The sequence below is a fragment of the Diachasmimorpha longicaudata genome, chromosome 7, assembly GCF_034640455.1.
Source record: "Diachasmimorpha longicaudata isolate KC_UGA_2023 chromosome 7, iyDiaLong2, whole genome shotgun sequence".
Classification (NCBI taxonomy): Eukaryota; Metazoa; Arthropoda; class Insecta; order Hymenoptera; family Braconidae; genus Diachasmimorpha; species Diachasmimorpha longicaudata.
The window spans coordinates 8,825,096-8,848,018 of NC_087231.1; the positions used below are offsets into that span (position 1 = coordinate 8,825,096).

Here is a 22,923-nt window from a genome sequence, read left to right on the forward strand (position 1 = left end):
CGAGATTTAGCTTGCGAAATCAACGATGTCTCGGGGACGCGTCGTGCGCGCTCTTTTCACCACCAAACAACACCAATGTTCCCACCACCTTCATCCATCCACCATCATCATCACCGTATAGAAAATGTAACCGTATTAATTGTAGTTGTACGAACTGTACTCTCTCTTTTCTCCATCCTAGCGTTTATCTATATCTGTCCCTGTTTCTTACTTTCCTTCGACATCACCCGAAAGTACAAAATACGGCTGTGGAGGAAAAGGACGGTGTACCAATTGCCTTTTGCTTGATTTTTCCCTTCAGCAGGCCGTGCCGTCGTGTTTCGCTTTACCTCGTAAGATTCCGGGCGGCTGCGTCGCCGGTTCGAGGAACTTTCCCAACTGTTCCCGACGGAGGCGGAGCGCTCACGCGCTCTTTTGCGCAGTCGACAGCGTGCGGTTAAGTGACGCTATCGATGCCATGAGATCGATGCGCGCGCGCGCCGGTGAGGGACTCCTACGATGTGAGAGGGTTCGGAAGAATTGGGCGCGGAGTTGGAGAGTGGTTAGGGGGTGATGAGGGAGGGGAACGAGGGAACCCTGAAGGCTCACGTCAGCGTCATTAGTGATTGCCGAGCAAGGCCTCGTAATGGTGATACACTGGGGATGTATTCTATGGGGCTCTCCAATGCGACATCGTCTATTTCATATTGATGACAAATTGAATTTGGCAGGAGAATCGCCGGGCAGGAGATTTTTTTTTTTCGCGCGCTGGGGGCTGGGGAGGGAGACGTAGACTAGAGGGTATTTTTGTGCAGTCAATGACCAGATGCGGAACGCGACAGAGCGCGGCCTCACGACCTGCCACGACACAGATGAATGCATCTTTATTCTCAGGACAGAGTTTCAGTATTTTCGCTTTAATTCACTCCAGGTCCTGTGAATTTTCAATTCGTTGTTTTAATGGAGGGTATCGTGATTCAGGGTCTTTCCGGAAATCATTGGCAAATAAAATTGTTCGGCGAATCGATGAGGTTCTACCATTCGCCTTATTTCATTCATAAATAATCGAATGCCTTTTCTAGGTAATCTTGAGGAACGTGAGATTTGTTGGAAACGCGCGGAGATATGATTCATACTGCATTCTTGTTAACATTAGCACTTCGTTGCACATTTTTCATAATTTTTTGCGTTCTTTGGATCTTGAGCTCGATTAAAACGTCTACATCAATATCGACGTAAAAAAACAACAGTGATTGGTGTATTTTCTGATTGTTTTCATTTGATAGAGAAACGCCAAATCATAATTGAACGAAACATCTTGCAAAATACCGCACACTCGTCCCTGACGAAAGAAAACTTGTTTACGTGAAAACGTCATCAATATGAAAATCCATTTTATGAATACATACGCTACAAAGTTGTGACATTGTACGTTCGACATTTAAATTACCAATGATAATAAATAGTCGATAGATCACCTTTAGTATTTTGGCAAGGACTATCTTTACCATTGAATTAATAAAAAAAATCGTTACAGTACTGGAAAAAAAAGTAATTTGGCTTTTCCGCAATTCCACTCAGTGTTTGTTGTTTGCTTTTGCCGAAGGCTCCCGAGAATGTAATTTCGACGCGGAAGTCATCACCCCCCGCCATTTCTCCTCTTATCCACCCTCCCCACCTGCCTTCGCACTACGCGTACACGTGTGTCGAGAAAAAAGTGGGGTGATCGTACTATCACAATAACACTCTGTTTACATGAAAAAAAAAAACAACAATTAACTACGTCCGGAATAAGAGCAGTTGTTCTAAAGTTCAACGATTCTAAATCATTTATACATCTACTACTCTGACATTTTGCCACTTAAACTTGATTAACATATATTTCGCTGACAACCTTGAGGCGGACACTAAAGACTTTGTCATATGACTCCGATTTTCACTAAACAACTCCCCAAATTTTTCTCTGTATAGCAAAATTTCAAAAGATCGGTATCTGATGATTTTGGAGATTGTTGGGGGGGTCACTCATACATCGAACAAAAAAATGATTTTGCGAATTACATTTACTAGCAAACTTGTATAAATAGTTCTATAACCCATACTAATGCCAAGTAAATTTTCTTGTAGTTAGTAAATATACTTGGCAAAAGAAGTTGTTTTCCCAGTGTAGTACGTAGAAAAACGAGTAGCACTTGATAAGTTATGCTGATAAATGACATTACATTGACTTTGAATATTTATAATTAAATTCTCGTTGAAACCGAATGATTCACTTTGCTTTTCCAAAAAGGATTGCACAGATATTAGGTATTGACCGTGGAGTAGAGGGGTTTTGGGGATTAATGCTTGTAAAGCATCCACTTATCGCTTGTTTTGCTAATACACGGAAATTCGAACATATCGTTATCTATCGATTTCTCAGATATTAGATCTAGTGAGTAATTATTGGCCACAGAAGTATTAAATAGTCCATGACTCGGAACAGGTGAAATACGAAGATTATTGACAAGCTCGTGATAAGTCAAATTATTTTGATTTTTAGTAACCAGAGTAATCAGTTGCTAAAATGTTGAGGTATTTCTTACTTTAAATTTAAGAAGTAGTTGGAAACCGAAAAAAAGGCGTTTTTAATACTATGGTACCATTCACAACTTTGTTTTCTGAATTTGAGGAAATCAACATTTAGATTATCATTTATCAGTATCTCATGGTATTAACGTCACATCTTGCGAGTAATTACTACAAAGTGTACACTTGGCCTTAGAGAACCTACGGATGGTAGTAGTTGAAAACAAAAAAATATTGATAAGTTATCACGCTAGATGAGACAATATTTGTTACCCATGTCTACAATGAATTTTCCGTTGGGGTAGTGAATGTTACGCTGCACTTTCCACAAGTATTAAATCACTTGAACTACCATCGCAATGAAGTAGTAGTGATAACATTCTATGGATTAGTCAGAAAATGTGGTAATTCATGAACTATAAATGTTCTGAAGTTCAATGTTTTTAAATCTTGCATTCATGTGTCACTTTGACATTTTGTCACTTAGTTTCTACTGCTACAAAGTCAAATATCAAGGTCTGTGTAATAGCATATAATTTTCTTCCTCTAAGTATGTTCCTGAATTATCCATATTTTATTTAAAAAATGTATATCCCTTTTTCCGACATTAAGCTGTAATTAATAATACTAAATAATGCATTTGACTTTAGAATTTCTGTCATTCCTCGTGCTAAAAAAAAAAATGATAAGCTATCGTATCAGAAGACATGACATTGGTTTTAATGCTTACAATAAAATCATCTTATTACGATTGTAAACATTTTCCAGAATTATGTTGGGATATTGAAAAATATGTGCTTTCACAAAAATCAGAGTATTTCATATCAAATTTAAGATAAATAAAGCGCTGAGGGATCTTAAATTATTTTATCATTGATAATGAGATAACTAACGGAAGCCGAGTTTCGCGATCAAGATGTGAGTTAATGAATCGAGCACTCGAACCAACAGGGGATTAAGGGGCGCCTGGCGCGTCTGTCGGTGTCGGAAGTTCACGCAAAACCACAAACTCGATTATCAAGGATTGTGGTTTTTTCACTCTCCCTCCTCTTTTTCTATTCCCATCTCTTTTTTATTCTCTTTCTCCCTGTCACGTAACGTGAATGAGAGCAGAAATGTTTTTGTTCATTTTATTTTTCAACTCCAGGGAGGGCATCAATGGGCACGTGTGGTGTATATGGGTTGAGTTTCAAAAGAAACAAGGATGGGGGTAGGTGTGTGCTGCGTGTGCTTTCAAGTGCGACATTATCGAGGGAATATGCAATGGCTTATGCGCGTCATTGACTGCACTAAATAAACAGTTAGGAGTCGGCGTAAGGGGAGGAATAGAAAAAAATAATGGACACTTGAGGGAAAATGAAATCGATGAAAATATGGGGCAAATCAAAGTCACTCTCACCTGTGCTATTTATTTATTGTAGAGTTTGGACGACAACTCTGTCGTTAATATTTATAGTGATCAATAGAGATGAGTAGTTGTTCAACTTGAAAACTCAGTTTCCCTAGTTTGAACTTCGCTTGTCACGTGTAGTGGCGCGAGGTGTAAAGTGATGAAGAGCTTCTGCGTCAGGAGGATGGGAAGACCGAAGAGAAAAAAAGTCACGATATTGTGCGAAGCCTTGTGGAAGTGGTTAGTGGTGTGGGGAAGATAGAGATTGTGGGAGTGCCACGTGTCACAGTTAATATTCAAATTGTGTATTGAACTTCTCCGAAAGTATTTGATTCAATTATAATATTCATCGATCTTCTTCACCGCGACAATTATTCAATATTCATGGAATCGATGCACGACTGGCGGTGGATCTAAGATTCTCAAGCTTCTTTAATTAATTAATTACGGTGCTGGACTCTGTCAACAGGTAATTCGATCAATGTATGCGTCAGTTGTTGTTCATTGATTATTTTCGAGTATTAGTCGTGGAGAAAGTTGACGACTCTCGGTTCTTCAAAAGTTTCTTGCAATTTCAAATCTTCGGTGGAAGTAGCACAGTCTGGTCTACGTAATTCCAAAGTGACGGAGACGAATATATGTATTTTTCTCTCTCTCAAGCGCTCATGGGAAAACACTAGGTATTCTTGGTGAACGCGTTGTTCTGGAAATTGACACTCTCGCTCCGAAGAAGTTAGAGACTCTTATCTGCCGTCAATGCATGGACGCGTCGAAACAACGACTGGTGAGATTCATGTGACTGTTGAGGAGAATAAAAGCGATTCTATAACCAATAACTCAGAATGGGTTCAGTGGAATTTTATTCTTAAGACGCTTGTCGAGCATGCATTTTGTGTTTCTTAAAAGAGAAGGAGGAGGAGGAATTTGAAGGGATTGTGACACCGAATTCTTACGGTTTGTCGAAAAATTAATGGCAATTGTAAATTTTACTTCAGTTATTTAAAGTACTCCCTCAGACTGATTTTGGGTTATCGAGAGAGAGTAAACATCAAAGATGCCGACACTCCCCTTCATCCGTTAAAAAAATGCGTATGAAAATGTTGAATGTCCATGAGAAATTTAGCTGATCGGGTTCATTTTTATTTATGACCCATAATTATCCCATCGACGGCTATTTTATCCGTAATTTTTTTGACAATTTTATTTATAAATTACAATTGCCGTCTGAAGTTGGTTAACAACATATTTTCATCGGACGAAGTTGGTGTTCATGTGCATAGGTATCAGCTCACCACAATGTAGTACCTCTGCTTCCATTTTCTATGGGGCCTCTTCCCACCGTTATCATGTTACAGAGACATTTTCCCCTAGTCAATCGAACATTTATGTTTCTCCCATAAATCTTCAATGATCGCTTCAAATTGGCTGGGTTGTAAATTTTAAAATTGCTCTCATATATTCGCGGAATATGTTCGATATTGTAAATCGGCTATTTGCATTGCTTGTACAATGCACAATGTACATTGACGATGCTCCTACCGGAGAATTGAGTAGTGCTCCTCGTGTTCCTTTTTGCAATGCATTTCTACCTTCAAAATTTTTCATGAAAATTTCGCATTGTACGCGACAACATTTTATCGGTCATTTTTTTTCTCATATTCACGGCTATGTTTACATTAATCCCTTTTCTCCAGCCCACATTCTGCAGAGAGTATTACTCTCCAATAATCAAAATGCCATACTGAAGCATAGAATCAAATTTGCTACGAAAGAATACTCGGAAAGGCCTCCCTGTAATTCATAAAATGGGGATGTGATTATTTGGCAAAAAAATGATGTGGATAACAGTGGAAGATACGAAGGAATTTATAATTATATTCCTTCGAGAGTGCACACAGACATATTATTCTCCTATGCATGTAGCGGGTAGACAGTTCGTGTTCGTGGAGCTGTGAAAGTATGCAACTGAAGCGGGGGACGAAGATCCGGATACCTACTGCTTCACGGACACAAAGCAGACTCTTGGTTCGGGCGACTCGCTGTGCCTGCATCTGAAGCCGGTTTTCGAATCGCTCGGAGTTCATTCTCCCGAAGTGGATGGATCGTGAGAATATTCGAGTAGTGCTAGTCAACCGCTTCGATGTATCTCTCCATTCCCCATTGTTACTTGATACGTGAAAAGCCGAAAAAACATGCGTGGGAGGGCATCCTTCCTATTATCAGGCATTTAGGTTATTGAGGTAGAGATTTATACCACTACAAGCATAGAAACGCCCACGTGGCCTTCTAAACCTGATCGAAATCATTATTCCACTCCCCATGTATATTTTTTTTTTTCATAATTCTATTAAATTTATACTCCATCACCCTGCATTTCACACACTCTCTTTCTCGGGAGACGTAAAATTTGGGCCTAGGGTTATCTGTGCGGAAATGGGGATCCATGTTATTCATGATCCAGCGTCGCCAAATTCACTCACCACAATCCGGACGCGTCTAGGGAATTTTCAGCTACGTCAGAAATTTAGGGTGGTCGGTATTTCGTTTTGTTCGATGGTTCGCTTGATCGGTTAGAGATCCAGCCTGTTAGGATGTTTATACACTAAAGTTATAAAAAATGAAAATGCTTGATTTATAAAGACATTATTGATTCATAACTATTGAAAAAAGTAGGATCTAATCGTCAACGTGACGAACAAAAAATTTTGAGAGGTTTAGAGCTGATAGCATGCATTTTAATCGGTATACGGCGTATTCACCCATTCCCAACGGACAGACAAAATTGATCGTAAAAACGCGTTAGATAAAAATGCGAGCAATATAGTCTTTTAGTGGTGGTATGCAATTTTCAGATCTGCACCCGACCATCCTTGATCAAATCAGGCCAAAAACCGACCACATTCTTCGCCTCGGGTTATTATCACTTTCACTGACTCCCGCTGTTGAAGCATTTTAAGAGCTTCACGAAGAGGCTCGTAAAAAAGGTAGCGAAGCGGTAAACCGGGATAAATCGATTGTGATTATTGGCAGGTTTTTGACGCATATTTCGGAATTTAAAAGAGATAGAATGTCTGTCACGACTTTTTTTGTAGAAGCTATTGAGGCGTATGAAAAAGATAATTACAAAAAATTCGGTCTCTTTTGGATTCCGAAATAACTTTTTTCTTTCTCGACTCGTTTCGCAGCATCATTAAAGGGAACAGCCAGAGTCAATAACGTACAGTTCGGTTTAGTCTGTTTATGAATGGGAGGAACACACTGCTTCATTCAGTGTTGCATTGCGCAACTAGTGCGGTAATTTTAAGACGTTTAAACAGATTTTTTTCGCTACTTTTGTATTTTCCTCTTCAAGGGACGGGCGAGGCTTTGTTTACGGAAGTACATACAGTGTTTTGATAACAGAACAATTCATACAAACATATCACCGGATTAAAGTAGAAAAAGTATATTTTCACTGTTTCTGAAATATTTAAAACTTTATAAGTTTTTTTTTTCTATATCCATGCCACTTTAGCTGTTCCGAAAATCACTACTTGACTGTCCATGAAATTTCAATTTTTTTCTAACATGAAATTGGCTCCTCCAAAGGCCAAGGGTCACGAATTCCCCAGAAATGGTTACCCCCGAAGCCTCGGAAGTTTGCAATTTGCAGGAGTCGGCAGTAATTGTTCCTGGTCATCCCTCCCAAAGAAATTGAAAACACCCAAACTTATAATCCCCCTCTCTCATCAACATTGCGTTACTTTTCGAGCTCATGATTGGCATCAATTTGTGACTATATTTGTCGTGACTAAAAAGTAAGAGGCCAATAACTTGTGGGAACAACGAAATACTGTCTGGAACGACGAGACAGTATTAACATCTATACATAGAACAAACCGAAGAAGCCAGTTTTTAATGGCGCAGCGAAAGGGCGTCTCACGCCAGTAATTCAACCGGGACAAGTGAAATTTCCCACTTCCAAGGAGCATCCACAGTGGTGCGTCTACAAAGTTGATCTAACAAGCGGCGGAATAACCGGGGAAACAGAGATAGAAAATGTCCTGAGGAAATAAAAAAAAAACAGACGAATAAGAAGAGTTTACCGCGCTCTTCAATCGCGGAGTCTCCCTCTGTTCCATCTTACGGTAACTAGAGACCCCAGTACAGTTAAAAAGCAAGGAACCCGAAGTCGGTACACCAGCGTCGCGACGCTGTGCATTCCGTCTCTTCTCCACAACCCTCTCTCTATCTCCCTCCACACCGTCTTGTATACCAACATGTATACATTAAGACCTTACCTTCGCGTTTTCTTCGTGCTGCGCACAGAGTAAAATCGTTTCTTAAGCCCTCAAGGCGTCATAACAGAGAATAGAAAACAGCCTTGTCCCAATAATTGTATTACTTTCGTGTGCCCGTTTCAACTTTATCAAAACAATACTCTCATCGCTTAATTGCACATTATTTACCGGGCAGAGGAGGGGGGGAACTAGCACTTGGGGAAAATTAGAATTTAATGGGGAGTCTGCCACCCGTTTTTATGAAATGAAGGAAAATATTATTATTCAGAACTAAAGACAGCTGAACCTTTAATTAATCGAAAAATCAGAATCATATTTACCTGAATTTTCAATGAGTGAATTGATGTAAATTTCTGAGTAACAGTGACTTGCTATAAATTATTAATAATCAAGGGGAGGACACAGAGATGAATTAAAATACACTTTTTCGTTTTGTTATGAGACGGTTGTTACGGAAGATCCAGGGGGGCGGTGTTACCCTCCCCTTTTTATGGTTCAATTCCTTACTGCGCAATTTCTTACCCCTCCGTTAGCGTCGTATACACATCCCTAACAACCCCCCTCGGCACCAGTGGCTAGCGTCGTTCATCGCACCGCAGTTTGCTTCGTGAAAGGCGCGGTGCATGTTACTCGTTTTATCCAGACAATAAATCGTGGCAATGTGTACTAGTAATTGCTAATAGTTATGGTTTGTTACTTCTTTGACTAGTGAAATATAATGGGTAACAGATATCCGCAGAGCAGACTCTGACGTGACACAATCGTTAAAACAGTGCCATCAACATCTGGGGATGATTAACAGGGCTGATCAAGTGCAGTAGTACTTGTTGATCCTATTACAGACGTTGGTGACGATAATTTGTGTGTCATGGTGATAACGTATAACTTGATAACACGGAGAAATGTCTAGTTGGACAATAGTAACGGGAGACGATTGTTTATATTGATACGGGAATCCGTAGCCACACACACCGTATGGTATTATTTTTATCGGTGATAGCAACGGAGGGGTGGTGTTTCAAATTCTTGGTAAAACGGCTGGCATTGAAATATTCATGGTACATTCAACCTCATCTTTTCTTGGTGAAATATCAAAACACAATGTGAAACGGCGCAAACACAAATACAAAGGGAAACGTCACTGGTTTGTGTAGCTGCCTCTTACCTTCGGATAACCGGAAGCTATCGTCTGGTAAAAGAGTCGCTCTAGACGTATCATTACAGTAAATCATTATCTTCAATCACTGTGGTGTGTTATTATTTACTGAATTGCAGCCTGAACGGTTTATTTACTCGACTCGATTTTGTTGGGGGATTTTTTTTTAGTCGCCCGGGGATTTCAATTGGCGAATATAATTGCGCGCTAATGAACATGGCATGTAAACAGTGAACACTTGTACGCACCAGTGGAATAACGAGCATTGGTAAATCGTGTCAGTCGTGGATGAATTCATTCAGTTATTTCTTGTCAATTCTGGGTCAGATAATTAGTATTGGTGGATGATGTTGGTGCATTCTTGGATCCATATGGAACGGAATTTTAAATGATCTGTGGGATATTCCTCTTGACTGGATGTTGATCATTTTTTGTTTATGTTTGCACTAGAATTATCACAAATACATTCCGGCCATGTGATGGCTTGAAACTTGTTTCAACAATGCATTGACCCCTTGACGGTCCCACGGAATTGCAGGTTCTGAGGGAAAGCAAGTTACATTATTCTCCTTTTATCGTTTCTCTTCGCTTAAACAGGTTTGACACTGACGAGATTCAAATAGGTAACCGTCTCGATACAGTTTATTCGGTTGATTACCAGGGTGTCTTGGTACAATCAAAACAGTTTGCAACGAGTATTAAATCGAAAGTTAATCACATGCTTTTCATTCATTTCTCTTTAAATTGTCATACAATCGGATACACTGTCGTCAACTAAACGTCAATGTACGTCATACGATTGAGGAATTTAATGGACAAACGGAGCCCAGTCTATTTAATTTCGACGCAGTTGCTTTTTTCCACTCAGTAAACAACATGGTTTGACGTCACAGCGTGACACTGATAATTCATAAACCGATTCAATTTTTCTTCCTCGCTACATATCAGAATTATTTTCAAAATATTTCCGTATTTCATGTTTCTGTATTATTGAGACAAATTCGCGGAATCAATTTAATGAAAACGGTTGTATGACGGTTGTATGAATCAATCGACGTGGAGGGCGCCACAGAGACCCTCCAGAGTTTACATAAATGTGAGCAATGATTGCAGGAGAGAAAGAACATTCATTAGATGATAATTATTCCCTTGGTGTTCGTAACTAGCAGTTGATCAGATGGCTCTGCCTCGTGCAATTGAAGGATATTCTAGGATTCTTTTCCAGTTTGTTAGAGACACATTTGTCAATTAAATTGTGAAAAGGTCTGATGTTCAATTATAAAAGGACAAAAGTATACAATATACTCGGATATTCTTCAATAAAAAAAAAAATCCGTCGAAGTTCAATTCCCTCTATTTTGTATTCATTTATGCATCCCACATCCAATACTCATAGTATTGTCGTCGTAAATTACATGCCCATAATTTCCCAACTGTTCTGCGAACTCCTGGAATGAAAATTCTTGGTAATAGAGTGGGGAAATACGAAGTGGTAATAAACAGTAATGCAATAACTGATGTGATTTCCTGGAATCAACTGGAGTTCACAGGGGTGAAGTCTGTTTCGTGATTGTCATAACGAAAATAGCTGGATGAATTTTATTTTTTTTTTATTATTGTTTCCGTGTTACACCATTAGTTTGATATGTATGACCGAGAATGACAAGAAGTTTTGTGTCACGATAGGACAGAATAGGAGTAAAGGAATAGCAAATGATTTCAGTATAATTTTTGCCTTCAAAATATTGTCTTTTGTTTGACAAGTTTGGAGGGAAACGGGGCATGTGCACAGGATAGTTTTCACGTCGCAATAAGCGCATCGAGGTTGCTCACGGGTATGGTACGGTAGCCGGGCATGTGGCAATGTTTTGGCCGTGATCGATCGGGCGCCCCTTACACTGCGGCGTAGTATCATACTATCTTCACTTCCATTTCCTATTCTCCCCCTTGTCGCACAACCAGTCGCACAACATTTACCTTTCTCTCTCATTCTCCCTCCCGATACTTCTCTCTCACTCCAAACTCTCCCCACTACTTGGCATAATCCACCCACGCCCTGGTTCACCGAAACACCCTCAGACGCCAGGGATTCTCAATTTGATATATATTTTTATTTTATTTATTTTATCATTGGGGAACAGACAATTGTTTTTATCAATTAATTAGTACTATGCATCGGCGAGGCTTTGGGCTTCACGAAGTGGAATAATTATTGCTCTTCATGCGAAAGGAGGCCACCTTGAAATTTCACAATCACAGGTGCATTTGCACAGCGTGTTGATGAGTTCACTGCTTTGGTTTTTAATTTGAAAGAATGGAGAAAACAGGCATCAGAAAATGAACTAAACGTGGTTCTTGGGGTATACAATCTTCAACTGCCGACATGACGCAATTCCAAACTGATTGACGTAAACTTTGTTCGGTGGAATTGTAAAATTTTCTAAATTATTCAGCAATATGTGTCAATATTTTATCTCGGGAAACCCGAAATTTAAATGAATGGATTTCCAAGTGTATCATGAGGTTCCCACTTCGCTAAAAGCTAATTTGTTTTTATTATATTTCATACTGAAACTGAAGTAGTCACCTCATCAACAGTACATATAAAGACCCCTGCTATTTTTGAAATTTCAGTACGGTCACCCCTAGTACTACCGAAAAAAGTTTGCAGCTGTTGGCATGGCTGCCAACTTCACCACAACTTCAAGTAGTAATTTTAATGCAATTTCCCTGCTTCAGTATTAACCCTCATTAAAATACACTGAATACAGAATTATTCCAACGAAAAAAAAAAAAACCGCCGCCTGAGCGAATGTTAATTGGAACGCATGAACCAGAGAAAGGTACAACCGATGTCTGTCATTATTATTAACAAAGAATAAGATAAATTTGCGCGATAAATGGAGGGAAAATACGTGGAGACGCGAATAACCACGGGGGTAGGAACTGGTGAGACATTTGCGGGAAGGAGATTCTAACTACCGATTTCACCCGAGTACATCCGAGGCTGGTTCACGGGTACTGGAGAAGTATACACACCGTTGAGTTCGACAACACTCAGTGGTTCGCATCCGGGAAATTGTCTTCACGAACTATCAACTCATAACTTCTCCCCCGTCCACCTCCCCGGCTCATCACCCTGGGCATGCCCCTCTCATGCTTTTTCTCCTTCCATTCACTAGCCTCGCATAGCTCGACCTCTATTCTCCAGACATGACCTTCCCTTTCCCCAGAATTTCAATTGTCCAACCCCATTAGACCGATCATCTTAACACTATGCAACATTATTCTACATTCACATTGCAACGTAACGAGCCCAGTAATTAATAATCCTCAAATCAATTAATCTCCATTAATGTTCGAATCATACTCTACATCATTATCTCATTCATCATCATTAGCATCTGCTATGAGTGCACATGATGATGAATTTAAACATTGAAAATGCCACTTCGTCTGGCTCAACGGCCACTATCGACGAGCGAATCGTGAATGCAGTGATGCCGCTCAGCGTACCGTTCTGCCCTCGTGCATTTACTACTACGTCGTAAACGTACACATTCGCGAAGCCACCTCGTACTCCCAGCGCTTCTCAGTTGTGGATTGGCTGTGAGGGGAAATTCGCCGTTGACCGGGCAACGAGGAGTAGCGTAAGAGGGCGGAATGACAGGTGATAGAGAGGGAGGTGGAATGAAGCGGTTGTGCGGTACAGTGGGATAAGGGGAGAACGATTAGAGGGAGATAGAATGCAAACTTTGGAGGTGAAATGGGGAGAGAAGCGCGAGAGTGAGAGAGGACGAGCGACGGAGAGGGGCGCGGCAGGGGGGTGGAGGGGGGATACAAGAGTATCGACCATCTCCTCCCATTCAGTTTGCCCCGCGTTTCGAAGCGGAACGTTGCTGCGTTGCGCAGCAGCAGCGGAGTAGGACCACCAGAGCACCACCGGAGGGAATCTTTCGTGCATTGAACTGTGGGAATAAAAAAAAAAACAAGGATAGAAGGAGAGGAGTACGAACCCAATGTGTTTCAATTCATTTCACATTTATGATTAAACGCATCTGCCGTGGAGTTTTTCATTCAATAATGTGCATATATGTTGCATTGTTATCCGCGAATTTTGTTCATTATATTTTATTGAATTACTGGGACAATTGCGTCATTGGATGCTGTAGGCTGCACTGACATTGGGTTTCTTTATTTTTTAATTCACTTTTTTTTATTTTATGGGCTTTAATTCTTGATCAGTTCACCTCGAAATTGTCGCTATTATCCAAGCCACGCATGCGGCATGTTATTCCCTCATTTACCTTCGCGATGCGCTTGCTGTTGGGTGTATACATTGACACCCACGTCGATTGCATCGTCCCGACCGAGTAGTCGGAATAATATTTGCGGATACAGCGCCAGGTGGTGATTGATGCACAGATTCAGTAAATAGGTGGAAATAAAATTATTCCATAATTCATAATGACGAGATGATTTAAAAGATTCTGCTTTTGATGTTTATGAAAAGCTTTCTGGGATAAGATTGGTTTATCTCGTACAATTTCTTTTTCATTTCAGCAAACTCATCAGTTTTTCGCGGAACTTCTTAGCAACTTTTCCTCTTTGATTGAACGAGTTTTGCTGCTTTTTTTTTTTCTTCTCAGGGAAGAGAAGCATTTATTTTGCAGATTCATGCAGCAGTGACAACAAACGACAGTAAATGTTGTGTCATATCTTCTTCAAAACGTCGGTACATAGAATGTTAAGAAGTTGAACAAGTTTGCAAGTTAGCTAATGTCCCAGACGTACAGTCCGTGACCCAGCCATGTTAGACCCGTATATGTCCTCAGTCAGGTACAACTGTAGACACTTTATAAATAGACAAGTGGCTCAGCCTATATGTATATCGAATTAATCTATGTTTTGGATTGTTCACGAGACTGGAATTATTTTTCAATGGTTAGTCATTTCCCGGAATAGAGAGCGATGGATATTTTTAGTTTTTATGGAATGTCACGGAAAACTTGCAAATAGCCATCGCCTTCAGCTGCATGTTTACATTATTCGATTTTGACGAAAGTCGACCACAAGTTTTAATCATTCAAAATTACCCCTTTTCCGATAGTCTTCATGTTTTTTATAATAGCTCTGAGCTGCTAAAAAAATCTAGGTGTATTACACAGTCTAGGAGATAATGAATGGTGAAATGCGGGCTTGAAGCACGCAAGGCATGAGCGAAACCGGAGTTATGGGCCTCGCCGAACTTGATTTTTTTATCTCACGAGAAAAGGGTGTTTACGAGCTTCTTAACAAACTAATGCATACTAGACTGATAAATTCTAAATACGGCAATTTTTTTTTACCTCTCCTACTGCATAGTTTCTCCTCCTAATTTCAGTGATAAAAATTACTTATTCTGAAATCTCTTATTCTTAGTTCTGAAATCTAGTGACACATTCCTGAAAATAGTAATGCCCTTTTACCTCTTTCTCAGTTCATTTCGGTTTACAAATTTCCGATATCGGTGCCCTTAAATAATTCCTTGCAACTATTATTATAGAGCGATACTGTTGGAGATGAGCTGTATCTTACTGAACATCATTATCATACCCTTCAGTACGAATGCCTCTCAGATTCTTCAAATTGAATTGATATATTTTCTAGTTATGGGTACAGTCCCTCTCCTCTCCGGCGCGTCATCTTTCTCTTTTCCTCATTTTACCCCCTCTGGTCCTCTCGCGTGCGCGTCATACGGTTTTATCGAGCGTCCCATTTCTCGCCCTGAAAATGCTCAGCCACAGCCGCCTATCTAGTGGTACAGAGTTAACGCACGAAACTAGAGCCTATAGGATTTTTCTCAGTAATAAATGACCTTGCGTTGCACACGTCGATCTCTCACTCTCCTTATTATCTCGAGTGAATATGAAAATAGTTTAATGTATTCATGATAGAACGGAGTTTGATACATCTCATGAAAGGTGTGACAAGAGAAGAAAAGACAAACTGATTTTTCAGTAAAAATTAAATAGCAATGAAATGGTTTTGTTATACAGAAGTTCAATAATTCTTTCGAAGAAATTAGCAGTGGATAGATTTTATCAAGAGCTATATTTAAAAATGTTCACGACTTTTGGATATCGTACCGTGACAGAATTTTTGAAAAACACGTTCGCATCTGTACGTTGTGAAAATTTTTAAAAATCACGATGCTTCTTAGGTGTTTTTCTGGAATCTTTCCCTCTGCGTACATACGCAGATACAAACGTTTTCAATCATATTAAGTCATCTTGACAAAAAAATGTATGTCTCGGTGCAAATAATATTAGGGAATCACTGGTAATAATTCACCATTAATTGTCTCTATCGGTGTGGAATAAATTCGTTCTTCTCTTTTTCAACTCGTCTGTTTACCTTTATCGTACTGCCTGGCGCCACACTCACTATATTTGATTTTCGTTTTTAAACGGCATCGTGCGCTATCCATAGGCGGTAAAAAATTAACTGTCTCGCATCTGGAGTGCAAAGAGGGTTAACTAGCCAGTCTCCGACGTGGAACAAAATCATGTATATATATAGTGTGAACAATCATGTTTTCGATGAGGGATCGTGATCAATGATTACTCGTGGGAAGGTTGTACGCCACGGAGACGCCAGACACAACTAGTATAATAAACTAATCGATTCTTCGACAAATACGTCAAGGCATATTTTTAGTCAAATATAGGGTTTCAGGGGTAAATGATTTGTTAGCATCTGTAGTCTGGAAGATTACTATGCAAATGTCAAAATGTTGACCTTGTCAATCAAATTTTCCATGTGATTCAATCTCGCGATTTTTATCAATAAATTTCACATCAAAATTGATCACTAAATTCAATTGCCAGTGAAATTTGAAATTTCATCATTCCCCTCCCCCTGCTGCGGCTGGGAAAACCAGGACCACAAACCCCCTTTTGAAAATTCTAACTCAACTGTCTATGAATTTTCTATTCACTTTTAATAGCCTAGCTGACACTGGATAATTTTCACAGAACCGAGACGTTGGTAATTGTCTCACATCACTTCTCCATTGCATCAGAATTTGTAAATTTCCTTTTCCCCCACCGAGGTGAAACAACAATTTTCTTATTCCACAAAAAACTGTGTATCATTCTATCAACCTCTCGACAAACAACGAGCAATGTTAATCTCTCTATTTTTTTTTCTTCATCACCATCACGCGGAATGTGCTTTGAATAGATGTTTGCCAGGTTAGACTACCTCGATCCAGATTCACGACGAGACAAACAAAACACATAATCATTTTCGGCTAGACAACTCGCATACGTGAAAACAGCCTTGCAATTGTGTTGGTACAAAATGAAGAGCATATGATGTGACGTAAAAGTGTTGGAGAGATAGGATGTAGGTAGGGGAGGGGAGGGCGAGCAGTGATTTAATCGGTAGTGACGGTCTGGGATGAAATTCGTGCCGCGTGCCTTGTCGTTTCGAGCGAGCCTCCGCCACACCGTTGATTACTGCGGCGTCACGCTTGATGATCCCCCTTCCCTCGTAAAATCCAATAAATTAATTATAGCTTGTTATTGAGAAAAATTTGTTGCTTGATCGAATGAGAGTACTTGACCCTCAGTTACTCCCGTCTGGTTTATTCCTTTTTTTTTTTCCCCACCTCTCAAATTCACAATTAATTCCATCGGCATGCCCTTATCCCTCGTCAAATTAACAGATGAACAATATTAAAGATGAGAAAACTGCCTTCATGATTGTATGTGGGGTCATGGCATCGTGTCAAGAGGCGACGAGGTACTCTTAATACTCCATTCAGGATGACGGTGGTGGTGGGGGAGGAGGGGGCAAGGAGGAGACAAATTTCATTCGGGCTTTTTGCGATGCTTTTATGTACAATCGTTGTAGTTTACGAATGGCGTAGTGGTGGGTTTCCACGGTCTTCAATCATGCCAAGTTGCGTGTCGTTGTCAGTTACGCGCCGGTGGTGGTCCGTAAATGACGTGTGCTTTTGAGGTATACGATGCCCACCCGTTGTGCCACCCATTTTTCAACATTGTTAAAAACGTCGCAGATACATTGTAACTGAGCCGCGTCCTCCTTACCATCGAATACTAATGCTCTTCACATTGGATTACATTTTTATTATCTGGTGCCATTAAAAAAAAGTTATTAATTCAATACTGCTGAAGGGGTTGGTTCGTTGAACCCGTAGAATTGAGGGGGTAAAAAACAGGAAAAAGAGAGAGGCGAAAATACTGATACAGAATAGGGGTTTGACACGCGAGTGTGGGCTAAGAGCCAAAAAGGGATTCTCCCCTGGTAATTTGCGTTTGGATTTACTATGAGATAAACGCTTTGAATTTTGCGTGTATATTGTTGTATCGGGGTGGGAGTGAGACAAATGTGAGTGAGGGATGTGGATGTTGATATCGATTGAAATGTTGACACTTCTGTGCTGACGAGTTTTACTGTACTGGCGTCGTTGGACTCTTGTCATTACTGTGGAAACTGATATTCTCACCGTTTTCCGTGGACAGGGAATACCACGTGTGACGTTATCGCGCTGATCGAACGCAGTAAGACGTCAGCGTGACGAGTGCATTTCACAGGGCATAAAGATTATGGCAATTTTGTTCTGCGGTGATAGTGGCATCCACGATTTTCGTAATGATTATGATGTTAATTTATTGTAACGTAGATTGGTGGTTTACAAACTATTGACTAAGTTCATTCTCATTCACTTGCTTTGAGAAATTACTTTCTTCTCATCAATTAATTATTGTTGTCTTGAAGACGAGTACAGCGTGACTTGAAGAAAGTTCTCTTTTCTCAACGTGAAATGCTTTGTTTCTTGATAGTATAAAGACTTACTTTCCAAAAAACTTGTTTTCTGTTTCTAAAGAAAGAAAAAAATTCTTGTACAAACATTCTTCTTCATGAATGGACAAAGATTGAGGAGATTGGCGGAGATCACAGGGTTCTTCACTACAGGGTGACCCTGACAGGATTTCATTTCTCATTTTATACGCGGGAAATATTATTTTATTTTTTCAGTTCCACAAAATTACTTCTCGGAGTTTATATCGCAATGAAATATTCCGCAAAATGATGCAAATCTGCGGCAAAACTCATTGTTTCCTTTGTCAAATGCTTTTATCTTTGTTTTTGCATCGTGATTCACTGGAGTATGAGTTCTCGTGCACCACAGTCAGAATCAATCGCAAACATTTGTGGGAGAATTAAGGGTGCATTACCGTACAGTAGTTTCCCGAACAGAGGAAAAATGAAAAGTCATTCTTTGCGGTTTTTCTTGCAATCAACTCTCTGCTGTGTAATTCTTTTGATCTCAAGTTCCCCCTTCCGCAGTGATGGACGAGGATTATTAATTGCTTCTCTCAGAGATGTTTTCATGCCAGGTTGAAATCAGTTGACCTCTCAGAGGGATATGATAGTGCGGAAGAGTCTAGGATTCGCTGAATAATCGTTGACTGGCAAACTATTCTGATTTCCCATTTTTCATGAATTTGTATTTTTTTGCATGTGATGCTGTCCCTATTTTAATGCACGGTTGGAAATTCTTATCACATTCATCAAACTACCACATAATATTTCATACATTTTCCTCGCAAAATTTATCCTCAATCGAGCTTTCCTTAGATTTTGCGAATCTTCCTTTACAAAATACACAAATTTTCCTTGAGAAATAAAAACCCAGTGAACTCATGAATCTCAGCGTATTTCACGCAATATTTTCTTACGCATCAGAACTAACACAGATTGATATCACAATTACAATTTGTTTCAGAGATGCATGGATATCCGGACGTCACAGCGAGTCATTGATCGTGGGTGGTGAAAGATGAAAATACCTAGTTTCTCGTTCTCACCGTGACGCATCTCAGTGGATTATATTTAAAGGTCATATCCCGTGAAACTCCTGGGTGAATCTTTTAATAGAAATTGATGAGAGTTTAAAATATAGGGTGATAAAAAAATCATGAAAATTGAGACATTCGAGAGACTCAACAGAAAAGACGCAAATAAATAAAAACTAAAATTTAAAAAACTGGTGGGCAATGAACTTGCCAATAGTGATGTGGCAAGGAATTGCCGAGAGGTTTATTGATCGTGTGCCCTCGTAATTATTGAGTTTTAAATACGGGGAATAAAAATAATAATTGAAGAAAAAAATACCCGCAATGACGCGGTATACGCGAATTTTTCTAAGGATGTCGGAGACATCAAAAGTTCGTGTCAAGTTTCGTGATTGAAGTTTAGATTTGAATCTTCATGAGTATCAACGAATCAATTGATTGAGGTAGTTTTTTAATCGCGAGTTTCATTGAAAAATGGAGTCTTCCCGAGTGACTAGTGGCTCTCCAGATTGCCTGGATTGTCTGGTATTTTCTACGTCCACCACCAGGTGTTCACTCTGCGAACGTCTTCAGTGTAATAATATCACTGAATCTGATGAAATGACGTGTAAATTACCAGCTAATGTGGCAATTTATGACGAGGATAATATGAGTTGTGAGAGAATGAAGTGTCAGGGCTTTGCACGAACAATGAGGACGCGATCTGGAGATTCACGTGGTGCATCGAGTGTTGTACGATGGCCACGATCCCGTGAAAATTATTTCAGTCTTCTCATTCTCATCGCCGTTGTTTTGCTGGTTGCATGTGTTAATGTGACAGTTGCCGGATTGAATCTACCAACCATTGGAAAACCAACGAATTCCTCCAAAAATGGTGGTGAGTACTCAGAATGATTTCACTCATTATTGGAATGCTAATTGCAATCACAGAAATTTTTAATAAGTGACATTTTCATCGAAACGTATGCAAGAAAAACGTACAAGCATTCAGTATATATCCGGAGAAATTGGAGAAATTTTATGAAATTCTTATAAGAAACTTCAACTGACTGAAAATTACTGGAGAACTGTCCATGAAATTTTATTTATTCTTTAACATTGTTGTGAATCTCCGAGTATAATTGAAGAATTAATGAAAACATTTACCTGCATAATGAATTAATTAGTTGTATAATTAACAAAAAATTTTCTCATCATTAACTTAACAACTCAGTAGGAAAACTAGGATTTTATTTTTACCTTGCGCATACATAATCCCCTTTTTTAATAATGTCCCCCCCTCCCCCCACTTTTCTCTCTTCTCGTCTGGTAAATGCTCAGACTGGAATTCACTGTCGGGTGGTATTTACGATCCGTTGTTACACGAGCGTAAATTCGTGCATATTAATAACGACCCTTCTCCACCAGCACTCACCCACAGGAATTAACGTGCCATTTTATTACACTATAAATGTTGTTTCACTCATGTTAATTGATTGATAATTGAATATTACTCATAAGTTAATTATGTGTCATAATTTCTTCTATCTGGGGACAGTCTGCGTCGCGGAGTAATCGAGTGGAAATCACGAGTTAATTTAATTTCTATTTATAATCCTGTTATATACCAGGTGATTTTGCTCGAGAGCAAGAGAGAGAGGGAGAGTTCATCAGTGTTGAAATTGAGCACCATTACCTTATTTTTTTTTGCATATTCCTCCTCCTTTTGACGAGGAAAAAATGGAAATAAGTATTGAACCAGTGGAATTGATTCACGTCACGCATTTCCGTTGGAAATATTTTCATTCATAACAGAAAGACACTGAAGGAAAATTTTGTTCCCTAAATAGATACATCAAATAAAGGGAAGTGAGAATTTTAGTAAACAAAATGTGACGTATTCTTGTGTTTTACCCACCAGAGTCATGTTTTTTTATCTCTCTCTCTTCCCTTCTTGATGCTGTGGCTTACCTTTGTCACTTCACTTCCTTCTTTCGCTTGTTATATTTTCACGTCTATTGTTGCCTGACACAGTATACATCTAGTTTTATCTCTCTATCGTTGCATCCACACAAGCACCGTGAACAGGGTGGAAATAGGATTATGCAGTGACGGATATTTTTACCAGGCGATTCGCACAATGTCTCTCACTAGTCTTCCTTGGTGGTGTATGGAGTACTTTCAACTTTTTATCATGGGGAATTTTCGGTGTAAGTGAGGATAGTTCGGAGAGAATAGAACAGTGTTGAAGATTGAAATTGATGGATGGCAACTGTTGAAGTGATTTTCGATACAGGTTAGCGACCTATAAAATTCGAAGTATAGCTATTCATGCAGATCAATTGATAGGGCAACTATTTCGAACATTAGTCTTATCATCAATAGATGGCATTAACAGGATGTAAATGGGATCCTCAATCGTTTGGTAGAAGCAGTTGTAATTCGCAGACGATAAAATAGTGTTGAAAAATAAAATTAACGAACGACAACTGTTGAAATAATTTTCCAGGCAGTTTACAGAGCTATAAAGTATGAAGTATAGCTATTAAAGGGGAGGATGCAAGAAACTTGTGCACTAGCTTTGGAAGGGGGAATATTTATATCCTTGAGATACTATTTATGAAGATGGATTGATAGGGTAATTATCCTGGACATTTGAGAATTTTTAGAAGTATCGATCGCAGTATCAATAGATGGGATCACAAAATGGAGATAGGATTCTTTCTCTAACTTTCAACGATTTATCATCGTCAAATTTTTTTGTTGATAGTTATAGTTTCCGGACAATAAAACAGTGCTGAGCAATGGAATTAATGAACGGCAAATGTTGAAATAAATTTGTTGGCATTTTAGAGGTGTATTAAGTTGGAACTGCAGCTATTGAAATGGGGAGGATGTGAGGAAATAGTCGTACATCAGAAGAAGAAATTTTGATGTTCTTGTAGTATCACTTCTTGAAATACTATTTATGTAGATTGTCATATGGAAACTATCTGCGGCACAAATTTTTCATAAAATTGCTCGTATTGTCAATAGTTACTGTATTGTTCTCTGTTATCGCATCGGTAGACAAATCATTGATAGCAATGAGCTGAATAAACAGATGAATAATGTTCAAGTATTCGTATACTATGGGTTCGAGGAATAGTGAGTAAAACAAGGATATTGATAAAAAAATATATATCATAGAGCATTATTAGTTGGACTAATATTTATTTGACGTCGGTAATTACGCTCCTGTTCATAAATTGACGCAGTATCGTTCCTATCCAACGAAATACAATAAATAAGAATTCGTTCCATTTACATCGAGAGCAAAGTATTATTAATCTTATCGGTAGTTTTTTCGTCGTCGATACGGTTCGTTTGGGGAAGTTTGACATGTATGTTAGATATGACACTGACATCACTACCGCGTCATCATCATTAATTTTGTGGTACGATTTCCGCTGATGAAATTTATTTTTTTATGAACAACTTAAAATCCAATGGTTATTGACATCTTCCTGGAACATTCAAGGAATTGTCAAACCGTCAGTCAACTTTGAAATGTTCAATACTCGTGGTAATGTTTAAATAGAAGATCTATTACGAACAGGGATCTCTAGAAAAACTGACTAGTGTTTAACAAGATGTCTGTAAGTTTTGCTTGACCTGAAGAAATGCCGTTGGATTCGTCTGATCTGAGTCCTTCAGGTCAGT

At 39.2% G+C, this 22,923-nt stretch overlaps 1 protein-coding gene across 5 annotated transcripts in view; it reads left to right on the forward strand.

The window, feature by feature from the left end:
* Nucleotides 1-22,923, forward strand: part of LOC135164398 (insulin-like receptor) — a 42,995-nt gene that overhangs the window by 1,020 nt on the left and 19,052 nt on the right. Inside the window, exons 1-2 of one of the 5 annotated variants that reach the window (XM_064124680.1) lie at nucleotides 8,581-9,409; nucleotides 19,173-20,119. In XM_064124680.1, coding sequence (XP_063980750.1) covers nucleotides 19,717-20,119 — 403 coding nt within the window. In that variant the 5' untranslated portion in view covers nucleotides 8,581-9,409; nucleotides 19,173-19,716. Of the gene's footprint in view, nucleotides 1-8,580; nucleotides 9,410-17,275; nucleotides 17,381-17,404; nucleotides 17,687-17,710; nucleotides 18,032-19,172; nucleotides 20,120-22,923 lie in introns of those variants that run through there. The other 4 variants (XM_064124681.1, XM_064124684.1, XM_064124682.1 and 1 more) reach the window with 4 other exon arrangements.